Source organism: Opisthorchis viverrini, assembly GCF_000715545.1.
Source record: "Opisthorchis viverrini unplaced genomic scaffold opera_v5_82, whole genome shotgun sequence".
Lineage (NCBI taxonomy): Eukaryota > Metazoa > Platyhelminthes > Trematoda > Opisthorchiida > Opisthorchiidae > Opisthorchis > Opisthorchis viverrini.
In genome coordinates, this window is record NW_008751738.1 from 894,453 (window position 1) to 914,370 (window position 19,918).

Sequence of the window (19,918 nt, forward strand, 5' to 3'; positions counted from 1 at the left end):
CGCCATTGAGGGCGTGACTGGGCCATGTCTGATAATGTCTCTAGCCATTGATGTGGCCCGTCTCGGGGTCCCCATCCAGGAAGACGGCAGTGACCAGCGCAGCTGAGTTTGCTGGTAATGGCTTTCATACTTCGCTGCCAAGTCATTGCTTCACCGCCTGTGGCTCTCTTCCACCCTTCACATGGTTGGGCGAAAAGAGCCCTTCGAGGAAGTCGGTCGACTGGCATACGCAGCACGTGGCCAAGCCAACGCAACCTGTGCAGTGTGATCAGTTCATCTATCGAGGGTGAGTTATTTCTCCCGAATACCATTTGACGTACTTCGAGATTGCGCATCCGATGTTCCCACCAGATTCGGGCAATGCTCCGAAGACATCGATGGTCAAACACTGAAAGTCTTTTGACGTCCTCGGCGCGCAGTGGCCAGGTTTCTGATCCATATAGTAATACGGAGCGCACCGCAGCATTGTAAACCCGACCCTTGACAGAGAAACTGATGTCACGCCTACGCCACAGGTGACGTAGGTTCGCAAAAGCTGCTCTGGCCTTCCCAATCCGGATGGAAATATCATCTTTCGCGAGACCACCGGGACTGATGCAGCTGCCCAGGTAAACAAATTTGGCTACTACCTCAATGGGTTCACCTGCAAGCATGAGGCTAGGGTTCGAGTCCACCCGGTCTTGCAGTAACACTTTACACTTTGCAGGTGTGAAGCACATGCCGAACCGCGAGGCATAATTATTTAGATTATTTAATATTGTTTGCAATGCCACGGGGTCAGATCCTAGAAGAGCTATGTCGTCTGCGTACTCGATGTTCAGCGTCCACCGATGTCCCTCCCCAACCCCTTCCCACTGCACAAGCAAACGTCGCTGGGCCATTTGACTGTCTGTCATCTGACCGAAGGGCCTTATGCTCCACGCTGCCTACAAACCTTAAACAAAATAACACCTTTCTAAATCCACAAGATCCTTTCTATATAGGGGCTTTTAACGTCCGTACTCTATGTCAAACTTCGCTGTGTAACAGCAGTGAAGGGGAGTTAGTGAGAAACTGTCAGGAGTAGGTCAAAGTATTTCCTAGTGTTGGTGAGACGTTAAGCTTCCTAAACAGGACAACATCATGGAATGGCCTAAAAAGTTCGTCGCAGAATGATTTGTTTGCGTCGAAGCTGGCTGAATTCAGTAGGAAAGCTACCCAACAATGTTAGCATTAACCTTATCACAGCGGTTGATATGAGTTCTACACCTTTGTTCTTCACATTTGCGTGTACCTGGGTTTAGTGTGTTGTTGGTCAGTCACGAAGATCCCAACGTTAGTTATTCAGCTTAGGAAACAAGTGATACTAGGTTTGTGTCTGTCACCGTTTTTCTAAAAAATAGAGCAAATTTTCTTACTGCAGCTAATAACTGATCTAAATGTATAGAACATTCTGCGCCCGTTGTTTGGAAGATGACGGTAAAATAGCCTACATGAGTAACGCCGATAAAAATGTACACACTTTATAGTCGAATGCTGAAAACCTCTTAGCTGTATCTATGGTCACTTAGAACGCGGACTGCTACTGAAGATATGTTGCACGTAGAAAGAGTGTTTAGTTTCAACTAAGCTCGCTACAGAGACGAGAAAAACAGTGTTTCAATCTCCTCTGGACTAATAATGACAGTAATCACTCAACTGCGACAGTCTTTCAGGGCCTACCTGCCATGCTTTCCAAAGGAAGCATGAGGGCTAAAATATTGTCAGGCTAATCAAGCCAGTACAATGGCGGTGGAGCTTGCAAGGTTACACTCAAAACTTGGAAATTCCGGTCAGTAAGTCTGCACCTTAGCTACTGAGCTATCTTTAAACTAGTCGTCGATGCAAAATTCAGCATATCGCGAGGTCGTCACTTTTGCACAGACAAAGAGAACAATACAAGGTGAAATAAAACACAAAAGTCCTTTCGAATGCCTCCGTTTCTCTCCAACCTTTCAGTTTTCCATATAAGCTGAACATTCCGATAAAAAGGTCGAATGCTTCCAGTGACAACTGACAAAAAACCTGTCATCTTTTGTTGGCCATAGCTAAAGTTCTAACCATTTAACCTCCATGGTTGTAGACACGAAACAAAATATTAACGACCAAACCATAGCTCCACTATCCTGATCAATTAACAGCAAGTAGCAATAAGATAAAAATGCGGTGCTTGGTTAAAAATGCTTCCAAAGGAAACTGGGGACTTGAGAAACTGAAGCGCTATAGTAGTACTTCGTGCCCCTTACAAAACACGAGAGACGGAAATTTCATATAATTCAAACGAAACAATTGACTTAGTTTTAGTTATCCTGCTCCGTTCGTGGTTTACGGCTACGAAAACAGATAATGCCACAATATGCGAACTAATCCGGAGAGATAATCCACTATCCATGATGTCGCCTAAAATCCCCTCAGCAACATACTACCGGTTTTGCCCTTCTTGGAGCTCAGCAGGTAGGCGCAGTTCCCGAGTTTCCGTCGACCTTATGTTCCACTTGAACTCAAATTGTAAGAAATTAGTGAATTGCACTCATTCGGATATCAATTTGGTCTTGACGGGGGACTCACCGGGAACACAAATGAATCCCCCATTTGTGATGTTTCATTCATTCAGCTGCTTAAAAATATCATAAGCGAGAGATTCAACTTGGTCTCAGGTGAACCTTCCGTCAAAACCAAATTGGTATGAAATTGAGTGTATTTCGCCAATCTTAGAGAGATTTGAACAGTTTTACACCAGACCTACCGTCCGTTCTTCAAGGTTAATTTCTTCCTCAACTCCATCTAAGATTAAAAAGGTAAAAACAGGACTTCATTATGAATGCCAATAATCTATTTAAACAGCGAGGCAGGTCGCATAGGACGTTCAAAGTCAAATCATTACGTATTGGAATAAGATGTCACAATCCGACGTTTTGTTTACTGCGGAGTGTTTTTACAGTCAAGACACATCCAATTCATATCATTCGTGCTTCATAATTTTTTTGCAGAGTTCGTGAATTTTGTTGCTAATTGAGGTAGCGCCAGTGCTCAATAACATGTCTTCGTGCTAGGAATGCCTTTGAAACAGTAACTTTCACGTTAGACGACAAAACTCTTTGTGGCACAAACAAAATGAACGATACACCCAGCAGTGAGTGACAGTCGTTAAAACAAAACCTATGATATCATTCTGCTCATACAAGTGTCTAGTTCAATAACACGAAATGACTTCGAAATGAATGCTAAACTTGATGCCTCCCCTATGATTCTGATGAATAATTAATAAAGCAACCGAAGGGTCTTAATAATCGCGGTCATCTGCTTTGCTATACAACTCACGACAGGAAGGTCAGAATACAGTGGTTTTTTTGTTCTAAAGAGTGCAAGGTGATTCCATGGAAACTTCTCAAAAATTCCTCTGAACCACATACTAGATGAAGTTCGGATTATATGTAAACATCTCCAACAACCTGAAGTGAAATTTACTAGACAATCCCGTTTTTTGTCCGTATTAGTTGGAGAATCCGAATATTGTAGCATCACCGGATAGACTGTAAACGCCAAAAGTTCTTACCCTCATTTGCCCCGGTAAGCAGCGCATTATTTGTACTAATCAGTTGAGCCGGATTAACTGCAGTCAGATCCTCACATTGTTTGGCTTGTATCCAAGCTTCGAGGTTTGCCTGTTTTTGCTCAGTCAGAGTGGGATTTTCATTTTGCGGAACTGATTCAGACTCAGAATTCGGAACTAAATCTGAAAACGTGTTGCATGAAAACCGATGCCTGTCAGAAGAGTATTTACCTGCATCGACGTCTAATTCAATAATTTTTGGGTTTGTCGATTCGAGAGTATTTGTCCACTCGCTTGCCGCAGGCGCTTCGGAAGTGTTCGCCCAGTGACACTCTGCAAAGCGCACAAAAGCGAAAAAGAAGGGTGAATTCTAACGCTTGTGAACAATTCTCAGGTTTTGCTTACCAGAGCTGACTGAAATTATCAGTAATTTTGAAGTTAAGGTCAACTTACGAAAACCGTTTTCATTATATCCTGGTAGAATGAAAGAGGAGAATTCACAAACGAGGTCATCGTTTACACCAGAATTTCTTCAGGATCACTAGTTCTTCCCTCTCCTGGAACAGTTATCAGTGCTACTAAACCGGCCATTAAGGGCTTTCATGCTTTTACGGAGTTAAGGATTTCCCCGCCTTGGGTCAACTCTAATCGACAAAAGGCTGGGCAGCGAGGTGAGTGGTCATTTGATGTACGAGCTACGTGACCTGACCTTCGTAACTTATGGGGTATGAGCGGTTGGTACATCGAAGGAAGTGCAATTTCTCGAAAAAAAACTCTGGTATAATTTACTTGCCGTGTCTTTGGTTCACGAAGTACGATATATCCGTTCATGACACGGTAAACTCAAGATCCGACAGCCGTCGGTTTAGAAACACCACTCGTCAAGTAAAATGATTAGGGATGATAGTTCTGCCGCTTAGTATAAGGTGTGTGCCTAAACTGGCAACGAGAAAAATTGACCAATACATCACTTATAAAACCTCTCCTGTCCAGTCTGCACACCTTCTTATTTAGTGAAGAAACGGCCATTTCGACCATGTTAAAATTTTGGAATTTTAAAGTTACAACTCGAAGAGAATTCTGATCCCTCTAGTCCCGTAAAAAGTTCCTTTGATCAATCATAGAAATTCCTTAACAATTTATCGGTTTTTTGTATATATATGTATATATATATATATATGCATTTATGGAGAGAGGAAATATCTGGAGGCCTCTGGGGGGTGTAAGACTAAAAAAGACCAATAACTTCATCTTCATGCAAGAGTATATCCCTTGAAGGAATAATTTGTACATATTCTACATCGAATTCCCAGCCGACCGCAAACGGATCCAGAAGGCAGTCGACTTCTGGTAAGCATTTTGACTAACCTTTAACCAGATCTTTCGGGGCTTTATGCTGCATGCGGTACAGGGGTGAAGAAGCATGAAGGTTCTCGATCGAATCTTTACCAGACTCATCATCTGGTTCGAGAATCTGATTTGAATTGTCTACAAAGATAATGTGGGAGACATTGAGTAAGCAGATATCTGCATGTGCTTGTTTTCACTACCTGAGAAAAAGCAATCAGCACCTTCAGAGCATGATTTTCTGTCAAGAAGCGCATCCGCAAATTTACTTCGTATGGACTTGATTTTTTCAACTTAAAAGAACGAAGATACCATGTTATGATTTTAGCTCAAGACACAGGGAGTGTTCTTAAAAATATTATATTTGACGATGGGGTCAAAACGCTCTTGAGTGTAGTTCAAAGTTTCAGAAGCGCCTGGCACAACAAGAGGAAATTCGACATCACACTGATTCCGAAATGAAGAAACTTGTGGGTGTATAGTTTCCAGATGGCTTTTGATTCATGACCGCTTCTCCTGGACTAAAACAACGAAAACCTGAACTCAACTGTCAAACTAGATCGTCGGAAAATGACATTTTATATCGTTAGCAAACACCTGAGACCGCATGCCTTTCATAAATAGACATCAAAACGGAGATTCTTCTCCGTGTCTGCCGCACACAAACAAAGGGAAAGGTAACCCGGCCACATAACGAAGCTCTCATCGAGAGAAGAGCTGATTCTGTTCCAATGCTTGCATAAAACAGTGCGGACAGTTCAATTCCAAAATTACTGGACAGTCTGTGGAACAACTGGCGTAGAATACACCATCCATTACATATAATGCTGCCAACTACGGAAAGCATGACAATGCGGTTCATTAATGTCACATTATGGAAGACCAGAGCTTTGCAATTCAGTATCTTTCAAACTAGCTGTGCACTTTTCAATCAAGATTTTCAAGATTTTGGCAACCACACTAGCCAACAAGAGTCGTCAATTGACACTCAACACTGATCTAGTATGAAGAGGACTTACTGATTGGTTCACCTTCTGACTTATAACCTGGCCAATTTAGTGACCTGTTCACTTGGCCTAATGAAGCTTTAATGTCAAAAACGAAACTTTGCCCAAATAAAAACTACCGATTGTTTACCAAGCTCTTCTGAAACGATAGCTGTGCACTTATTTGGTTATTGTTCCACTTATAGGTATTCACAAATCAGTTCTTAGGTAAATATTCATTTAAACTGTTTTTGATTTGCCCATCACTCACTGGCTGGTGATGATCTATCTAAGATTCCAGCTCTTCTTCCTCTCCACTCTCTCCTCTTTATTCCTCTACTAATTGAACACATCTGGTGAGTTTTGCTTTCATAGAAACCGAACCGTTTCTCTCCAATCTTTGCAACTTACAGCTCGAAACCTGACGGTGATAATTATTGCGTTTAGAATATACGTATAAGTAGTAAATAAAATTGTATTGCTTGATGATCTACATGAATGTCTTTTAATAGGATTTTCAAGTGCTTTTTTCCGCTGATTCCCTTGCATGCATTTCAGCTATCTTTCTGGAATATTTTTCAGTCAATTGGGAAAGCACGCACAGATTTTTGGGTTAAATCAGTATGATTGTTGGACTTCACAGGAATCACCAAGATTGTTGGAATTCTGTTGCGAAGAATGCTAGAAATTGTAGCAAGTCATACCATAGTTTTTTGGCGCAACATGCATCGAGAGACTTGGAGATGGGAGTATTTTTTGACGCATATGGATATACCTTTCTTCACATAGCCTTCCGTAAGTGCTTGGAAAACTCTTCCAACACAATCGTCGAAATGACAAAAGCTGATTGCTAGACATCGGGCTAACATTAAGAGGAAACATACTAACCTCGACATGACGAGTTCTTGGGTTGCTAAAGTCCCGTCTTCTGGCACGTTTTCTGCCCTGCGATTGACATGGCGATTTCAAATCACTCAAATCAGGGAATAGGTTTTCTATAGAACGTTTAAGTTCCCATTCATCCCACGTATTGAAAACACTGTATTTTCTATCTTCCACCAGTATTTACGATAATCATTCACCAAAAATTGATGTCTTCAGGCCTCGCCAATTCGGAACAAAGTCCGTCCAATTATTTTTTTTTCAAGCGCTAACCACCCCAAAGAAATTTCCCCTCCAATAGAATTTGGGTATTTCCTACCAAAACGAACATGTGAACTATTTTACTCTCCGTATCTACCCATTTTCTCTCATTCTATTACGTTAAATGTTGTCAATGGATATCCACATCCCCGAGTTGTTGTCGCTGCATGGTTGGTGGGAAAAGTAAAAGTTTGTAGTGAATATCTTCGAGTGCCTATTTTCCCGTGTTTACCCATAATCGCAAACTAGCTTGTAGAACTGGGCCTTTGTAAATTTCTTCCAAGTTTGATTGTTAGTAGAAACAAATGGAAAATAAAAACGTTTTTGTTTAAAAATACACCACAATGACATCCACTGAAAATGCCGGTTCCTCAAACCGCCCAACAGAATTTCCTTTACATTTTGGAGATTTTATCCATTCAACTTACAGGAATGCACAAAAACTCACTTGAAATCAACAGCTGCGAAATGAGCGAGTCCTGAATGTTAGATTGCACTTGCTTGCAACATCCAAAGATGGACACTTCCTCCGTTTCGGAGAATCGTCGCGCAATTGTGACTACTTCTGGTTCACTGGTCGTATTTGGGCATGCCTCTCCACTTGAAGGCATTTCAGAGGCTATCTGAAAATAAAGGAGGCAGATACGGACGAAAATCAAATTGATTTGCTGCACCAATTGCTTAGCTTAAAGGGTGTGGAACATTGGAACTTGGAACATAGTGTACTGGAGCCGCTGGCTCGCTCTTATTTTAAATAACCGTAAAGACGTGAAGCAGTGTGTTTAATTAGTCAGATATTATCCATTTGCTGTTAGACTTAAACGGGTGTGAGTTACTTCAAAATCTGCGGCGATTATCTCAGTGCGCTTTTTGGAAATAAAGTTTTACTAAAAGTCTGAACAGCTTACCAACGTTAGTTGAAAATTTGAAAATCCCTACTCACGTCAGTATCACATCTTTCACACATACTGGAACGGAATAACCCGTTATTTTTATAATCGTATTGTTTTTACTTCATTTATTAAGTAGTATGCTTATTTTACATCATCAGATGCGAGCTTATACTTCCACTTAGGCTGCTTAGTACCCTTGTCGTACTATACCATGAATTCGCACAGCTAAAAATTCCTATTTCATCGTGAGATTCGGTCGTAGGTCAGTTAGACTCATTTGCCTCTATACACTTCTCAAGATCAATGCAACTGACGTCATCAATGGTATTAGGCATATTAGGAGTGTATATCTAATCACCATATAGCTTCCGGAACGACTTCACACAGAATGTTCGTACCTCGACTGTCTAGATGGCAGTCCAATTATTAGCTGACATTGACAGTATTGTTGCAAATGGTTCAACACCGAGTGCAGTGAAATATTGCATGGTGGCAGCAAAATTTCTCAGCTTATTGAACTGTTTGACCACGAACAGAACAGCTGTTACTAAGCTGATGTGCTGATATGAAGACCTGTGCTAAATTGACTGCTCAGTTTGTTTGAATGTTTGTAAGATATTGGAAGATGAGAAAAGCGCAAGTCTGGCACAGGGATAGCTCCTCCAATCCCCATACTTAAAATTCTACTGACAGACTTGTATTTACGCAAAAATTTATCAGCTCTTGCCTCCAATGAGCAGCTGTCTACTCTATCTTCCCAAATCATCGATGGACGAAATAAAACCACTGTACCACAAGCACAGTAGATAATGATGAAGATAATGCGGACAACCGGGAACGAATATAAAAATGCTTCTCGATAGTGCACTTATTTGGGAAACAAAATGAAACAGAAATATCTAAATATGCGTCGAGTGGTTCGTCAAAGACCAACTGTTTCTTCTGTAACACCTTCTAAGTTCCCATTTGGGCACGAGTTTTTGGTTTTGTTTGTGAATAGAGGAATCTCAGTTAGTCCTAGTAGCAAGCCCATCGACCGGGTGTTGCGGTTCTTGTATAGACTTCTTCACCCTTTCTGGACGAGCACTGACACAGTTCATCATCCTATTCATAGTAAGTGCTATCAAATCAAACAATTCGTTATTTCACTTGTACCGTGTAAATTTTGTGTGTATTCTTCCTTCCGTAGAATTCACCTCGTTTCGGGTTTATTTACAAGAGGACCTAGTGAATCGTATCCAAAGCAGATCGCATATTCGTTGCGCGTATAGGGAGGGAAAAATCTCACGAATGTGCCGAATATGGATTTCGATAAAATGAATCTTGTAAATGCCAGCCAATTCACTCTCACTTTGGAAGAATCTTTTTGGTAGTATACGGTATGTAAGTTTACACGACGACATTCAACCAGATTCAAGTTCACCAATACCCCGACAGAAAAAAAGGAAAGCTTTTGGACAAAATTTTGCCTATGGCGCCTGCGATCAAACAGGAATAGGAGTTAGTATGTGCACATTTTATGGACTTTACTCGAAAACTTCATTCACCGAACTTACATTAATGTTTTCTACTGTTAGGCTAGATTGAAATTCTTGTCCTTTGTGTGGCTTTGTATGACAGAGGTGCGCATCTTGTTCCGACATATCGGATTCGCCATCTCTAGGGCCAGATGGTTCGCTCCCGTTGGTAGAAAACGCACCATCATTATCAGTAATCTGTCCAAATGCTCGTAATTCCTCCTCTTCCTTTGAAGCGGAATTTCTTGGCTTTGAAGCTCCTGTACAAATCTCGTGAAGCTCGTCACAAACCTCTTCGATCATTTGAGCTGCCATAATCGGCCCCAATCTTGGCTGAGTCCGCTGAAATTCATCCATATCACCTGCGCCAGAAGTGACCTTTTCTGAGTTATTTTGTTCTGGTTCGGACAGTTCTTCGGTTTTGTCTCCTTGATCCTCGTCCCCGTTCCTCTCAGTTTCTTCGTCTACATCCTGCTGACTGGCACCGTAGAGCCAATCAATATCTCCGGGGTTTACATGGATATTGTCCGTTGGTAAGCCCGCGGCTTCAGCGGCTTCGCGCAATTCCTTTTCACGCCGCTTTGCCTCAATGATTTGCCGCTTCTCTCTTAACCCTGTGAAAAAAGAAACCAGTACTGATGTTTACGTATCGTCCATTTAAAGGAGTTTAGAGAAAGACTCCGCATTGGATAACTAGTGGTTTTTATTCCACCAAACAGCAGAGTTATGCGGAAGCATTATTTGATATTTCACTACCGCCAAGACGGTGCTTTGCAAGCCATCATCACAAAAAACACAGGAACAAAGTCCGTGATTCTTATGAAAAAAAATCAGAAAGGTACACTAGAGCATAAGAAGCTATACTTTAATTTTGATCCTCTAAATGAACACAAGTTCTATCTTGGCTAAAATAGAGTCCATCAAACGCACACGAAATTTCATCAGAATATTTGTATATTATGAAACCATCAAGTCAGAGGCCATTGCGATTTTTGCATTTAGACCCGCTCTTGTCCACTGCTACCGATATCGGGCAGATTAGAGGATAGAGAGAAAACAAACTAATTTATAGTAAGGCATATGTACGATGCGGATAAATATGCTTCTGGTAAGAGCATTTGAAGGAATATTTATTGTGAGAGACTGAAAGACACCCCAATTGGCGATCGTTACCAAAAGATACAAAAGTGATGTTTAACTTCTTGGAAAAAACAATATTTATTCGATAACGTTGTGGTTGATGCACGTATTAGACCCGCTCTTGTCCACTGCTACCGATATCGGGCAGATTAGAGGATAGAGAGAAAACAAACTAATTTATAGTAAGGCATATGTACGATGCGGATAAATATGCTTCTGGTAAGAGCATTTGAAGGAATATTTATTGTGAGAGACTGAAAGACACCCCAATTGGCGATCGTTACCAAAAGATACAAAAGTGATGTTTAACTTCTTGGAAAAAACAATATTTATTCGATAACGTTGTGGTTGATGCACGTACAGTAGAATCGATGTCCGGGCTTTGTTCACCCTAAACAATTTGCTTAACCATTGTTGCGACCGTCCACGTTATTGCCAAAATTACATGTTGAACACATTAAATCACTGGATAAATAATCTAAGTTGTAAGCAACTTTTCGTGACTTATTTGCCGTATGAGGGTATTAGCCCCCACATGACGTCGAGAATGGCACTACTCCCTTGGAGACGGTAGAAAACCTGGTTCAATGCGGTCAAGAAGGACATGGAGTAACACGGTCTCCAGGACCTGATTCTGGATCGAGAATTTTGCAGGTGTGGCAGGCCCACCTGGGTAGCGTGTATCTGAAACCTTTATGAAGCTGAATAGTCCTGTCTCAGGAAGCGGTTTTTCTAAAATGAGGGAGCTTACATCAGAATGCCAGAATGGCAGTTCAGCCGAGAAGTTTAATTAATGACTGAGTGGTTTCAACCACCAACTTTGGTACTTGGACATGAAAATAAAGGAGAAAGACACTCAACAAAATCTGCCATCTATTTGTTTGACAAAGTATTCACCATTTTTGGAACACTCTCGGGGATCCAAATATGGTGCTTGTCAATGGTTGTCGTCAGATAGGAGGACCGGATTTCCTAACAAACCGGCGATCCACCTCAAATTTGTTTTTCGGTTTTCGTGGCATTCTTGTCGCATCATTGTTGTTGTTGTTGCATCATTCATTTTGTCTCACTTAAGTAAGAAGAAGTTTTCTCTGTGGGTTTACCGACCAGTTATACAGCTCTGTTCCTAAGGGGACATAACTCCCTGAAGATTTTCGAAGGGTACTCCGACGAAACTTCACATAAAACACCTTTCTGATGTTTCACTCTTATCAGTAGTATGGAACTGTCACCTTAAGCTCAGATCAGCCGAACCGATGCACTTCTATGACGATTGAAAGGGGAGATATCGGTAAAACGTTTCTTTTAATAGGTAGGCATACTCCAATCACGAGGCTGTTCTCAGACAAAGGGAGTTTCATGTAAAAAAGCCATTTATTCAGTAGGCGCTGTGCCCGCAGTGACTTAATGCCAGATAATCCGAACTGGTGCTACTCATTTTTTTGCCAGTTCTCTTCAGCTAACAGAGCGCTCCACACTTCATGCGACTGCAGTTATTAAATGAGTAATAGACCGCAAAAATGCGCGCATATTGAAAAAATGAAAAAAATTGAGGATAGATCGGTTTTTGGAGAGCCGGTTGATTTAAAGTGAACAATCAGAAGTATTAAATGATAATAGACCGCAAAAATGCGCGCATATTGAAAAAATGAAAAAAATTGAGGATAGATCGGTTTTTGGAGAGCCGGTTGATTTAAAGTGAACAATCAGAAGTAGAAAACGATCCATTCTACGCAGGTTAGGTGTCAGCAGAATCTATCGCCTCCCTACCCAAACCTCTACCCGATTCCCTAAAACTCCGACTGCATCCAACCAAATTTGGCACCGCTGTGATTGGATGGGCTTTGATTCGACTACTTGGTCTAAGGTGGTGGTATGATATCAATGCCGTAAATAGGCACATTATTGTGAGGATAAAGAGAATATCCACTGTTTTATGTAGTGAAAGATTCTCATACCAATGTAAGGTAACTGAAGGGAAGTCACTCCAGAAAGACGACAGAAATAACCCTCGTAATTCTTTTCTACAGTGAGAGAAGTGATACTCTAGAGGCATTGCTTTAGAGAACAGAGTGAGGTCTAACAAGTGCGGTCTACTGTGTATATTCACTCAGAAAATGTAGATGAGTCGCCCGTATATCCACACAGAATGGAGGCATCCTTCTGTCTGGATGTCACAAGAAATTGTTCAGTTCCTTTTGAACTTCCAATGGTCGCGTGTCATTCCTTTCACACTGCATTCAGCTTTCTAAGTGGATAACAGATAAATGTCTGAAAAAGGTCCATAACTTTATGCTTGTTGATAACGTGGCACTGACCGGTTTCGAAAAGTTGAGACTAATGCATAGTGATTACGCGCAGTCGGCCAGTGAGGAAATGTACCCACGGATAAATGTCTGGCTCAACAAACATCATAGCAGCCAATCAATATGTGGATACAACCAACGTTGCCCAACCTTATCACACTGAAGGCCATTGGATCAGTAGCAGGTTACAAAGAACAATTCCTGTTACTTTTATAACGAGACTTTCGTTATTACCACAGGTCGCTTGCCATAACTTGGACTAATCCTTTTTTGCAAAGAAAGACCTTCCCTGTGAACGTTTAGCCAGAAGTGGTACCCACGTTGGGGAGAGAAAACATATGGGCAGTTATTCAGGTTATTGAAACTTGATTTTTTCTCTACTGGAAAACTTATTTGTCCCTGAATGATCGGATCGTGCAAAAACTAGTTTGCTTTGAGGAGGTCTAAATAAATGGGGATGGGTATTCTGACCACCCACGATTGATAGAGTTGACTGACATCTGCTAGGCATTGGCACCGGTTAGTTCCGTTAAAAAAACTCACATCGGCAACTGTCTATTATTTTCTGCTGTTCTTCTGCATTCCATTTCTGACGGACTTCATTCTCCAACTCGGCGCCACCCTCATAACTGGAAGCAAAAAAACTAATCGGGGAATTTGTAGAAACTTACAAAGCCTCGGCGCAAGCGCGGTCTTTTGGGAAAACTGGGCGATCATCGAGGTAAGTCAACTGTTTCTGCAATGAGAAAAAATCGGGAAGTAACTTAATTCATTATGCGACTGACATTTTATCAAATTAAAGTGCAAACCATGCATATTGTTTGAAGTGATGCCCAAATAAAATTGAACTTCTCTGTGATTGTACAATGCCCGCAAATGAATCACACTACTGTTCAGCCACTCCTGGCAAAATAATGGATTATTTAACTACCAAGGAGAAGCTCATGGATTCAAAATACTCGAGCCGCTCATGAATTGCACAGTACTGATAACTGTCGACAAACACTGAATAGCAGTATACTGTTTCCTTTTTTTAGCATGGGATGCCTTCGAATACAGCATCGCATCTATTTCGAGCAGAACGTGTAAACTTCAACGATATTTTTGAGATAAAAAAGACTTACACAGAGGTTGATTACTTTCTTTCGATAGTTTTTAACGACCCGCACGAAAGGATTACCTTGGTTGTACAGAACGCGCTGAAAAAGAAATGCAAAAATTCCATTATTTTATATTTGCCTGAGAAACTCCGCCGATATCCGACCATAATCAGTCACTTAGTTGTCATTAGACGGGTAAAAACCGTAGGTGGATTGTCGTAGCTGCTATCGTTTTCATCACTTTCGGATACAAAGGGGGAAGTCCTATGTCATAATTCACAGAAATTGCTGAAGATCATATTGGGGTCATGTCTTCTAAACATTTATCTTTACTACGAGGTGGCTCCGAAAACACATACCTATAAATGTAAGTTGTGCATTATGGACTATTTCGCCGGAAAACAGAGAATAAGAGCAAACAACTCGGAATTAAGCAAAAGGTATTCTTGTCTGGTATGCACCTCAAGAGAGCAGATAATAGCAGTTCATGTTGACACGTAACTGGATTTGCCAGTCAAGTAAAATAGGACGATGGAATTACAATTGATGTGATAAAGGAATATTTTCTCAACCGGAACAGAAATGAACTAACCAGCGCTTAGTTAGGTACCATTCCGAGATGGCCCCAAATAGAAACAAAAGTTTCAATGCTTCAGAAGGGCTTGGTAAACAATCGGTAATTTACCAGGCCCTTCAGAAGCGATGACTTCTCAGTCGGTTTCGAACCCTTTCAAAAGGACTGAAAAATAAGTGTTGTTACTAGAGAATTTAGTAAGCAGAATATCACAAGTCTAGAGTATTTAGTTAGCTCATTACACTTGTTTCCTGAATTACTTTGGCAGTCACTGTGCAATCATTTCGTCATTAGGTTCACGTTAGACCACATGAGAATAACTGAGTTTAACAAATATGACATCTAAACCTGACGGAAAAATGGAACTCCATTGTGCCATCTATTGGAAAGCCTCAGCTATGTAAGTAGCAATACTGGGTACCTAAAAGTTGTCGCAGTCAAAACAGATGGCTTTCCATACTCCTGCAATAATGATCAAGAGGATACTGGAGTTTAGTTGTCGTTATAGAAAAGGTGAAAAGCAGTTAACAAAAAGTACTGAAAACTAGGTGTGCTGGGAGGTTATTATGATTTTTCTGATAGAACTATTGGTGCGTCGTGAGGTTTGTCAGTTTGTCTAAATTTACAGCAAAAACCACAAAAGATAGATATTATTCATGTACTTTTAATCATCTTACGATTCTCGTATCCTCAAAAGAGCAGAGGATTGTGGATCGGTTTATTTGGATGAAGAAAAGGTGAAGCCTAGTTTGATTCAACCGCAGCAGTCACAGCCCACCAGCGATAGTTCCTAAGGGAAACCGGACCATTATTTTTCATGTGCATTTTTGGGTCTGTTCGAAGCCAGTAGGCGTTACTTGTTCATTCTCCAGGCAGGTCGATCAAAGTGCGATTACCAACTATAGTGATTCCTGTATCATTAGTACTGTGTAGTCAGACACAAATAAACAGATCATCTAGTTATAGCCGCTGGATATCGCCACTCTCCTGGGATGAAAATCTGTCAGTGTTCTTCATTGATATGATTGAATATCAGGCTAACGTCCTCATTGGTTTTCTTGAACACGATCAAAAATGGACGAATCCAGATGACTTTAACTCGGCTCACTCTTTGGAAACCAATTTTGTTCGGCTTCAGATGGCTTCCAGATGTAGTATGACCAACTACGAACTACATACTCAACCTGCCCACACCGTTCTCATCGCAAGTGTAACTTACAGAAGGATCTGGTCGATTTTCTTTCATGAACTTTATTTTGCAGTAAAAAATAATTTGGACTGAATCACTTCTGAGACATTTGCCTGACGGCATCTTTCTTTGCGGTGTAAAACCGACAGTAATAAGCAAACGGCTATGGTCACAGTTCAGGTTCAATCGGGAACACATTGTGTCCAATTTTAATGATTGTTTTACTTCGCAGATTTCCTACATGAGGATGTGCCTGGACGTCCAAGGCCGTCCAAGTGTGGCGGTCAGCAACTAGGCTATCATAGGTATCTATCCGGGAGCATTTTCGTTAACTTGTGTCGAGGATAATCGATAGACTCAAACGTCCTACATCGGTCTGAACGTTGTCGTTTCAGGCTATCAACTGACCTGCTGAAAGATAATGCCGTACTAAGCGCGGTTTGCGGACACGAACGGGTGTGCTTATGCCCTGCTAGCCATGTAAACAACATTGAGGGTTTGCATTTAACTTAATAGTAAACGTCAATTTTTTGTTCGGCATTATCAGCCTGCATGTTCCTTGCGGTTTAGCTGGTGCACTCGTGAACAATGAAGTAACATGCAGTGCCTATCTTCTGTTACGTTTTATCCGTCAAAAGCCAAATAATGCATGCGTCTGTATAGGGCATGGAGCTTACCAATGATGGCATCTTGGCAAAGACCTCCTCCACGACCTCTGGATCCTTGATGTGGTTGTGTTGCAGATCAAGCACGGACAGTTGTGGACAGTTGATCACGTGAAGCAAATCCTCCAAATTTGTCAGTTTGTTATGTGCAATGATCAGCCGGGTAAAATTTGGGAGCATATCTGTATGGGGAGTTAATGGTGGCGTGAAGTAACGTTAATCTTGATGTGAATATGGTAGTGACCTTAAGCCATCCACACACCTGCAGTTTAGTGACCCTTTCCTTCAAAATCAATAGTTTCTAGGAACTAAAAACACGGTAGTCACCAGCATATTGATATAACTCTAAGAAATCTGTGGTACACCGTTTACCTAGAGGTTCCGTTGCGCAGATATTCCACAGCGTTTCCATTGTTTTTGGATAGCATTGGAAGGTTGCTCACAATCTGCCTTGGTTGATGTTTATCAGTTAGGTGCGGCTCCCGGAAACTCAGAAATTCATATCAGCCCAAAGGTAAACATTTGAACAGATTTCTCTTTGGTTCATTGTTTGAGTACCTCAGCTTCCAGATACTCTGCTTAACTGATGATCTCCAAAAGAAGTGAAACTTGAAATGGGATGCATGTGGATTTGAGGCACTTATCTCGTGCTACTTTTAAAGAACTCTCTAGTTGGAGGGCTGGATGTTTTACTACTTAAATGTTATTCCATTGTATTTTGTTTCTCTGGAGCGTCTTGGCTAAATTTCCATTTCAGTCGCTGTTGATCCGTATGCAAGTTAACTGAATTGATCACATAAACATCTATCCAGTTCCTGTCTAAATGAGTGAGTCATACGCGTGTGTTGTACCTTTCAGGCATATACAATTTGCTATGCTAGACTGACTGTGGTAGTTTATGACCGCCGAATCGTTAGTTGGACTCTAAAGCGCTAATGTGAGATAACTCTTCGCACCATGGAAAATTCACTCATTACACATAACCGAATGAGTAGTGACGAAGATCAGTATTTTGCTCGCAAGCTGAACCAAGCAGGGGACTCTGGCTTCCGATTCTCGTAACAGATACATAGATGAGATTTCCATCGTCACAGAATGATTACACAACTTCAAGTTTTCCCTCACTAGTTTCTCACACAAAACACAAACACAAGTGAACGTACCCAGATTTTCTATCTTAGTGATCATGTTGTTGCTGACATCCAGTGTGTCAAGATATTGCATATGGTCCAAGTTCTCAATCTTCCGGAGGAGATTCTTCGCCAAGTACAAAGAACGCAACTCTTTTTGGTTTTCCAAGCCAGTCAGGCTATCTAATCCGTTGACCTCGAGAAACAGGCACCGCAAACCTGTATACTCTTCAAGGTTTTCAATTTTTGAAAAACCTATGGATGGAAACAAAATGATACTGCCCCAATCAACCAAAGAGGAATGATGAACTTAAAATGGAACAACCCAACGGTCCTAGTAGCAACCTTGTCCAACTTAATATTTTGATCAAGAAATTTATGCCATAAAAAAGGCTGAAGCGATTCGTTTTATTCATTGAAGAGCGAAAAACATATTGACTCTTCAGCCCAGAACATCGGTACGTGTTGCCATCATCGCCAGTATCGTCTTCATCTTGAATATCACAGCTGTCTTGGCACTAATTAACGAAGGCTGATAATTCATGGTTACGAGGCTTGCCCTAATCCCTTATTCCAGTTGAAGCTAGTAAACGGAAATCTGAAAACGGTGAGTCTAGCTCATCGCAAAGGATCGTTGCTGATATTCTTACTGATTTTGCATCAAATAGAGAATGTAAACAATCTCCTGAATGCACTGTCTGTTGTTGTTGCCCAGCACAAAGTGCAGTGCACACGAGGCTTTTAGATTTGTCACTGCAGGACCAGGACCGGTGCACTAAGTTTCGGTGTGTTCAAATGCACGAACTATCCACAAATCTGAAGGCTTAGGAGCCAATGCCCTTTAAATTGCTCTACTTATTCCAGAAAATTCGTGCAACGGAGTTTTGATGCATAATCAAATAACATAACAGAGTGGATGAGACTGAACAAAAGGTGCAGTCAAAACTCACATGAACCAGGCAGCTCAATCAGAAATTAGACAAAATTAGCAGCTTTTTCGGGGAAGCGAATACGTTTTGACTGGAGATTTGTCATTTTAAGTGTTTTTTCGTTCAGAGAATTACGAATTTTTCTGTCCTACTCAGTCGCATCCTTACATCTTACAAAAAGCGGTGTCGTCGTTAGAATTTACTTGAAGAACGTGTAGTATCAACAGCACAACAATAGTATTTCGATGAAATCATAAACTGTAGAGGATGTGCTGTTATAGGACTTAGATGGGGTACTTGCTACTTCACATCATGCCATTGGATGTAACTTTGACGTGTAGATGAGTCTTTATAATAAAGTCGATGCACGAGTATTGCGATGTGGAGAACGTTCCGTGTGTTGCAAGAAGAATAATCTTCTTTATGCTGGCATGATAATGCAAATAAACATGAAACATTTAAACTCTTAGTAGCAGAAAATAAGTTTATTGCTGATTTTTCTCACCAAGACAATCGCATTTGGAATTTAAAACCACGAGTCTAATTTGGTTATTATGGTGCACAGATGGTTCACAACTCTGGGGCCTCACAATTGAATAAGTCTTTTCTTTTGTAAAAAAGGCTAAAATCGTTTGTTGAATTTTTTATTACAAACGTTTATTCGTGTAACTTCAATAAACATTTTTTGGCTGTTGAAACTTCAAATCAGTGGAGAATTTCCTCATCAGAACCCCAAAAGGGTATGAGTTCAAGACAAAATTTAACTAGAGCCTCACTTCGGGAACTTAGGGTGAACTGAACCACTCTCCCTCCATTTCTGTAGAAAGAAGACACTAAACATTGTCAACGACAAGTAGTCTAATGCTCATGTACACTCGGGTATCACATTTTTCTGACTGACGAGACATTAAATATAAACAGCACTTCCAGGGATTCAATGGCGGACAGCTACTTTATTCCGGAAGTTCCACAGTTGTTCCATAGCTTACAGTTCAGTTTTCTGTTGCAGCTCCCCATACCTCGTTCCACATGAAAGCGCTGACATAAAACGTGGAGTTCTACATTTTTACCACTAAATGGCAGTGGCTGTATTTACCTTAGGTAACTGCAATTGCTATGTTTTTTGCAAACAGTATTATTGCCTGTGTTTGCTAACTCCATCCAATAAATCGGGTGAATCAAGCCCTCCAAATTGCAACTTGCGAAGGCAAGAAATACCCATTTAGTTGAGAAGTGATTACTAAATTGGCCTGCTTTATGTGAATGCAAGCGTAACCACATCAAATACACTTTATGGCTTAAGTAGTCTTAGACTCAGTACCAAGTGAAATTCATGGGAAGCTTTTTTCTTTCCTTCAAACAATACGTTACAGCGCAATACAACTGATATCAGTGGCGTTTTTGCTGTCAGTTTCTATCCAGATCGCC

At 41.0% G+C, this 19,918-nt stretch overlaps 1 protein-coding gene across 1 annotated transcript in view; it reads right to left on the minus strand.

Annotated features, from left to right (window-relative positions):
* Nucleotides 1-19,918, minus strand: part of T265_04774 (hypothetical protein) — a gene marked incomplete at both ends in the record, with an annotated part of 25,530 nt that overhangs the window by 3,973 nt on the left and 1,639 nt on the right. The window contains 10 exons of the mRNA XM_009169599.1: nucleotides 321-784; nucleotides 3,575-3,754; nucleotides 3,803-3,904; nucleotides 4,940-5,059; nucleotides 7,496-7,670; nucleotides 9,497-10,071; nucleotides 13,447-13,532; nucleotides 13,575-13,639; nucleotides 16,444-16,613; nucleotides 17,595-17,780. Of these exons, the coding sequence (XP_009167863.1) occupies nucleotides 321-784; nucleotides 3,575-3,754; nucleotides 3,803-3,904; nucleotides 4,940-5,059; nucleotides 7,496-7,670; nucleotides 9,497-10,071; nucleotides 13,447-13,532; nucleotides 13,575-13,639; nucleotides 16,444-16,613; nucleotides 17,595-17,780 (2,123 nt within the window). The remainder of the gene's footprint in view (nucleotides 1-320; nucleotides 785-3,574; nucleotides 3,755-3,802; nucleotides 3,905-4,939; nucleotides 5,060-7,495; nucleotides 7,671-9,496; nucleotides 10,072-13,446; nucleotides 13,533-13,574; nucleotides 13,640-16,443; nucleotides 16,614-17,594; nucleotides 17,781-19,918) is intronic.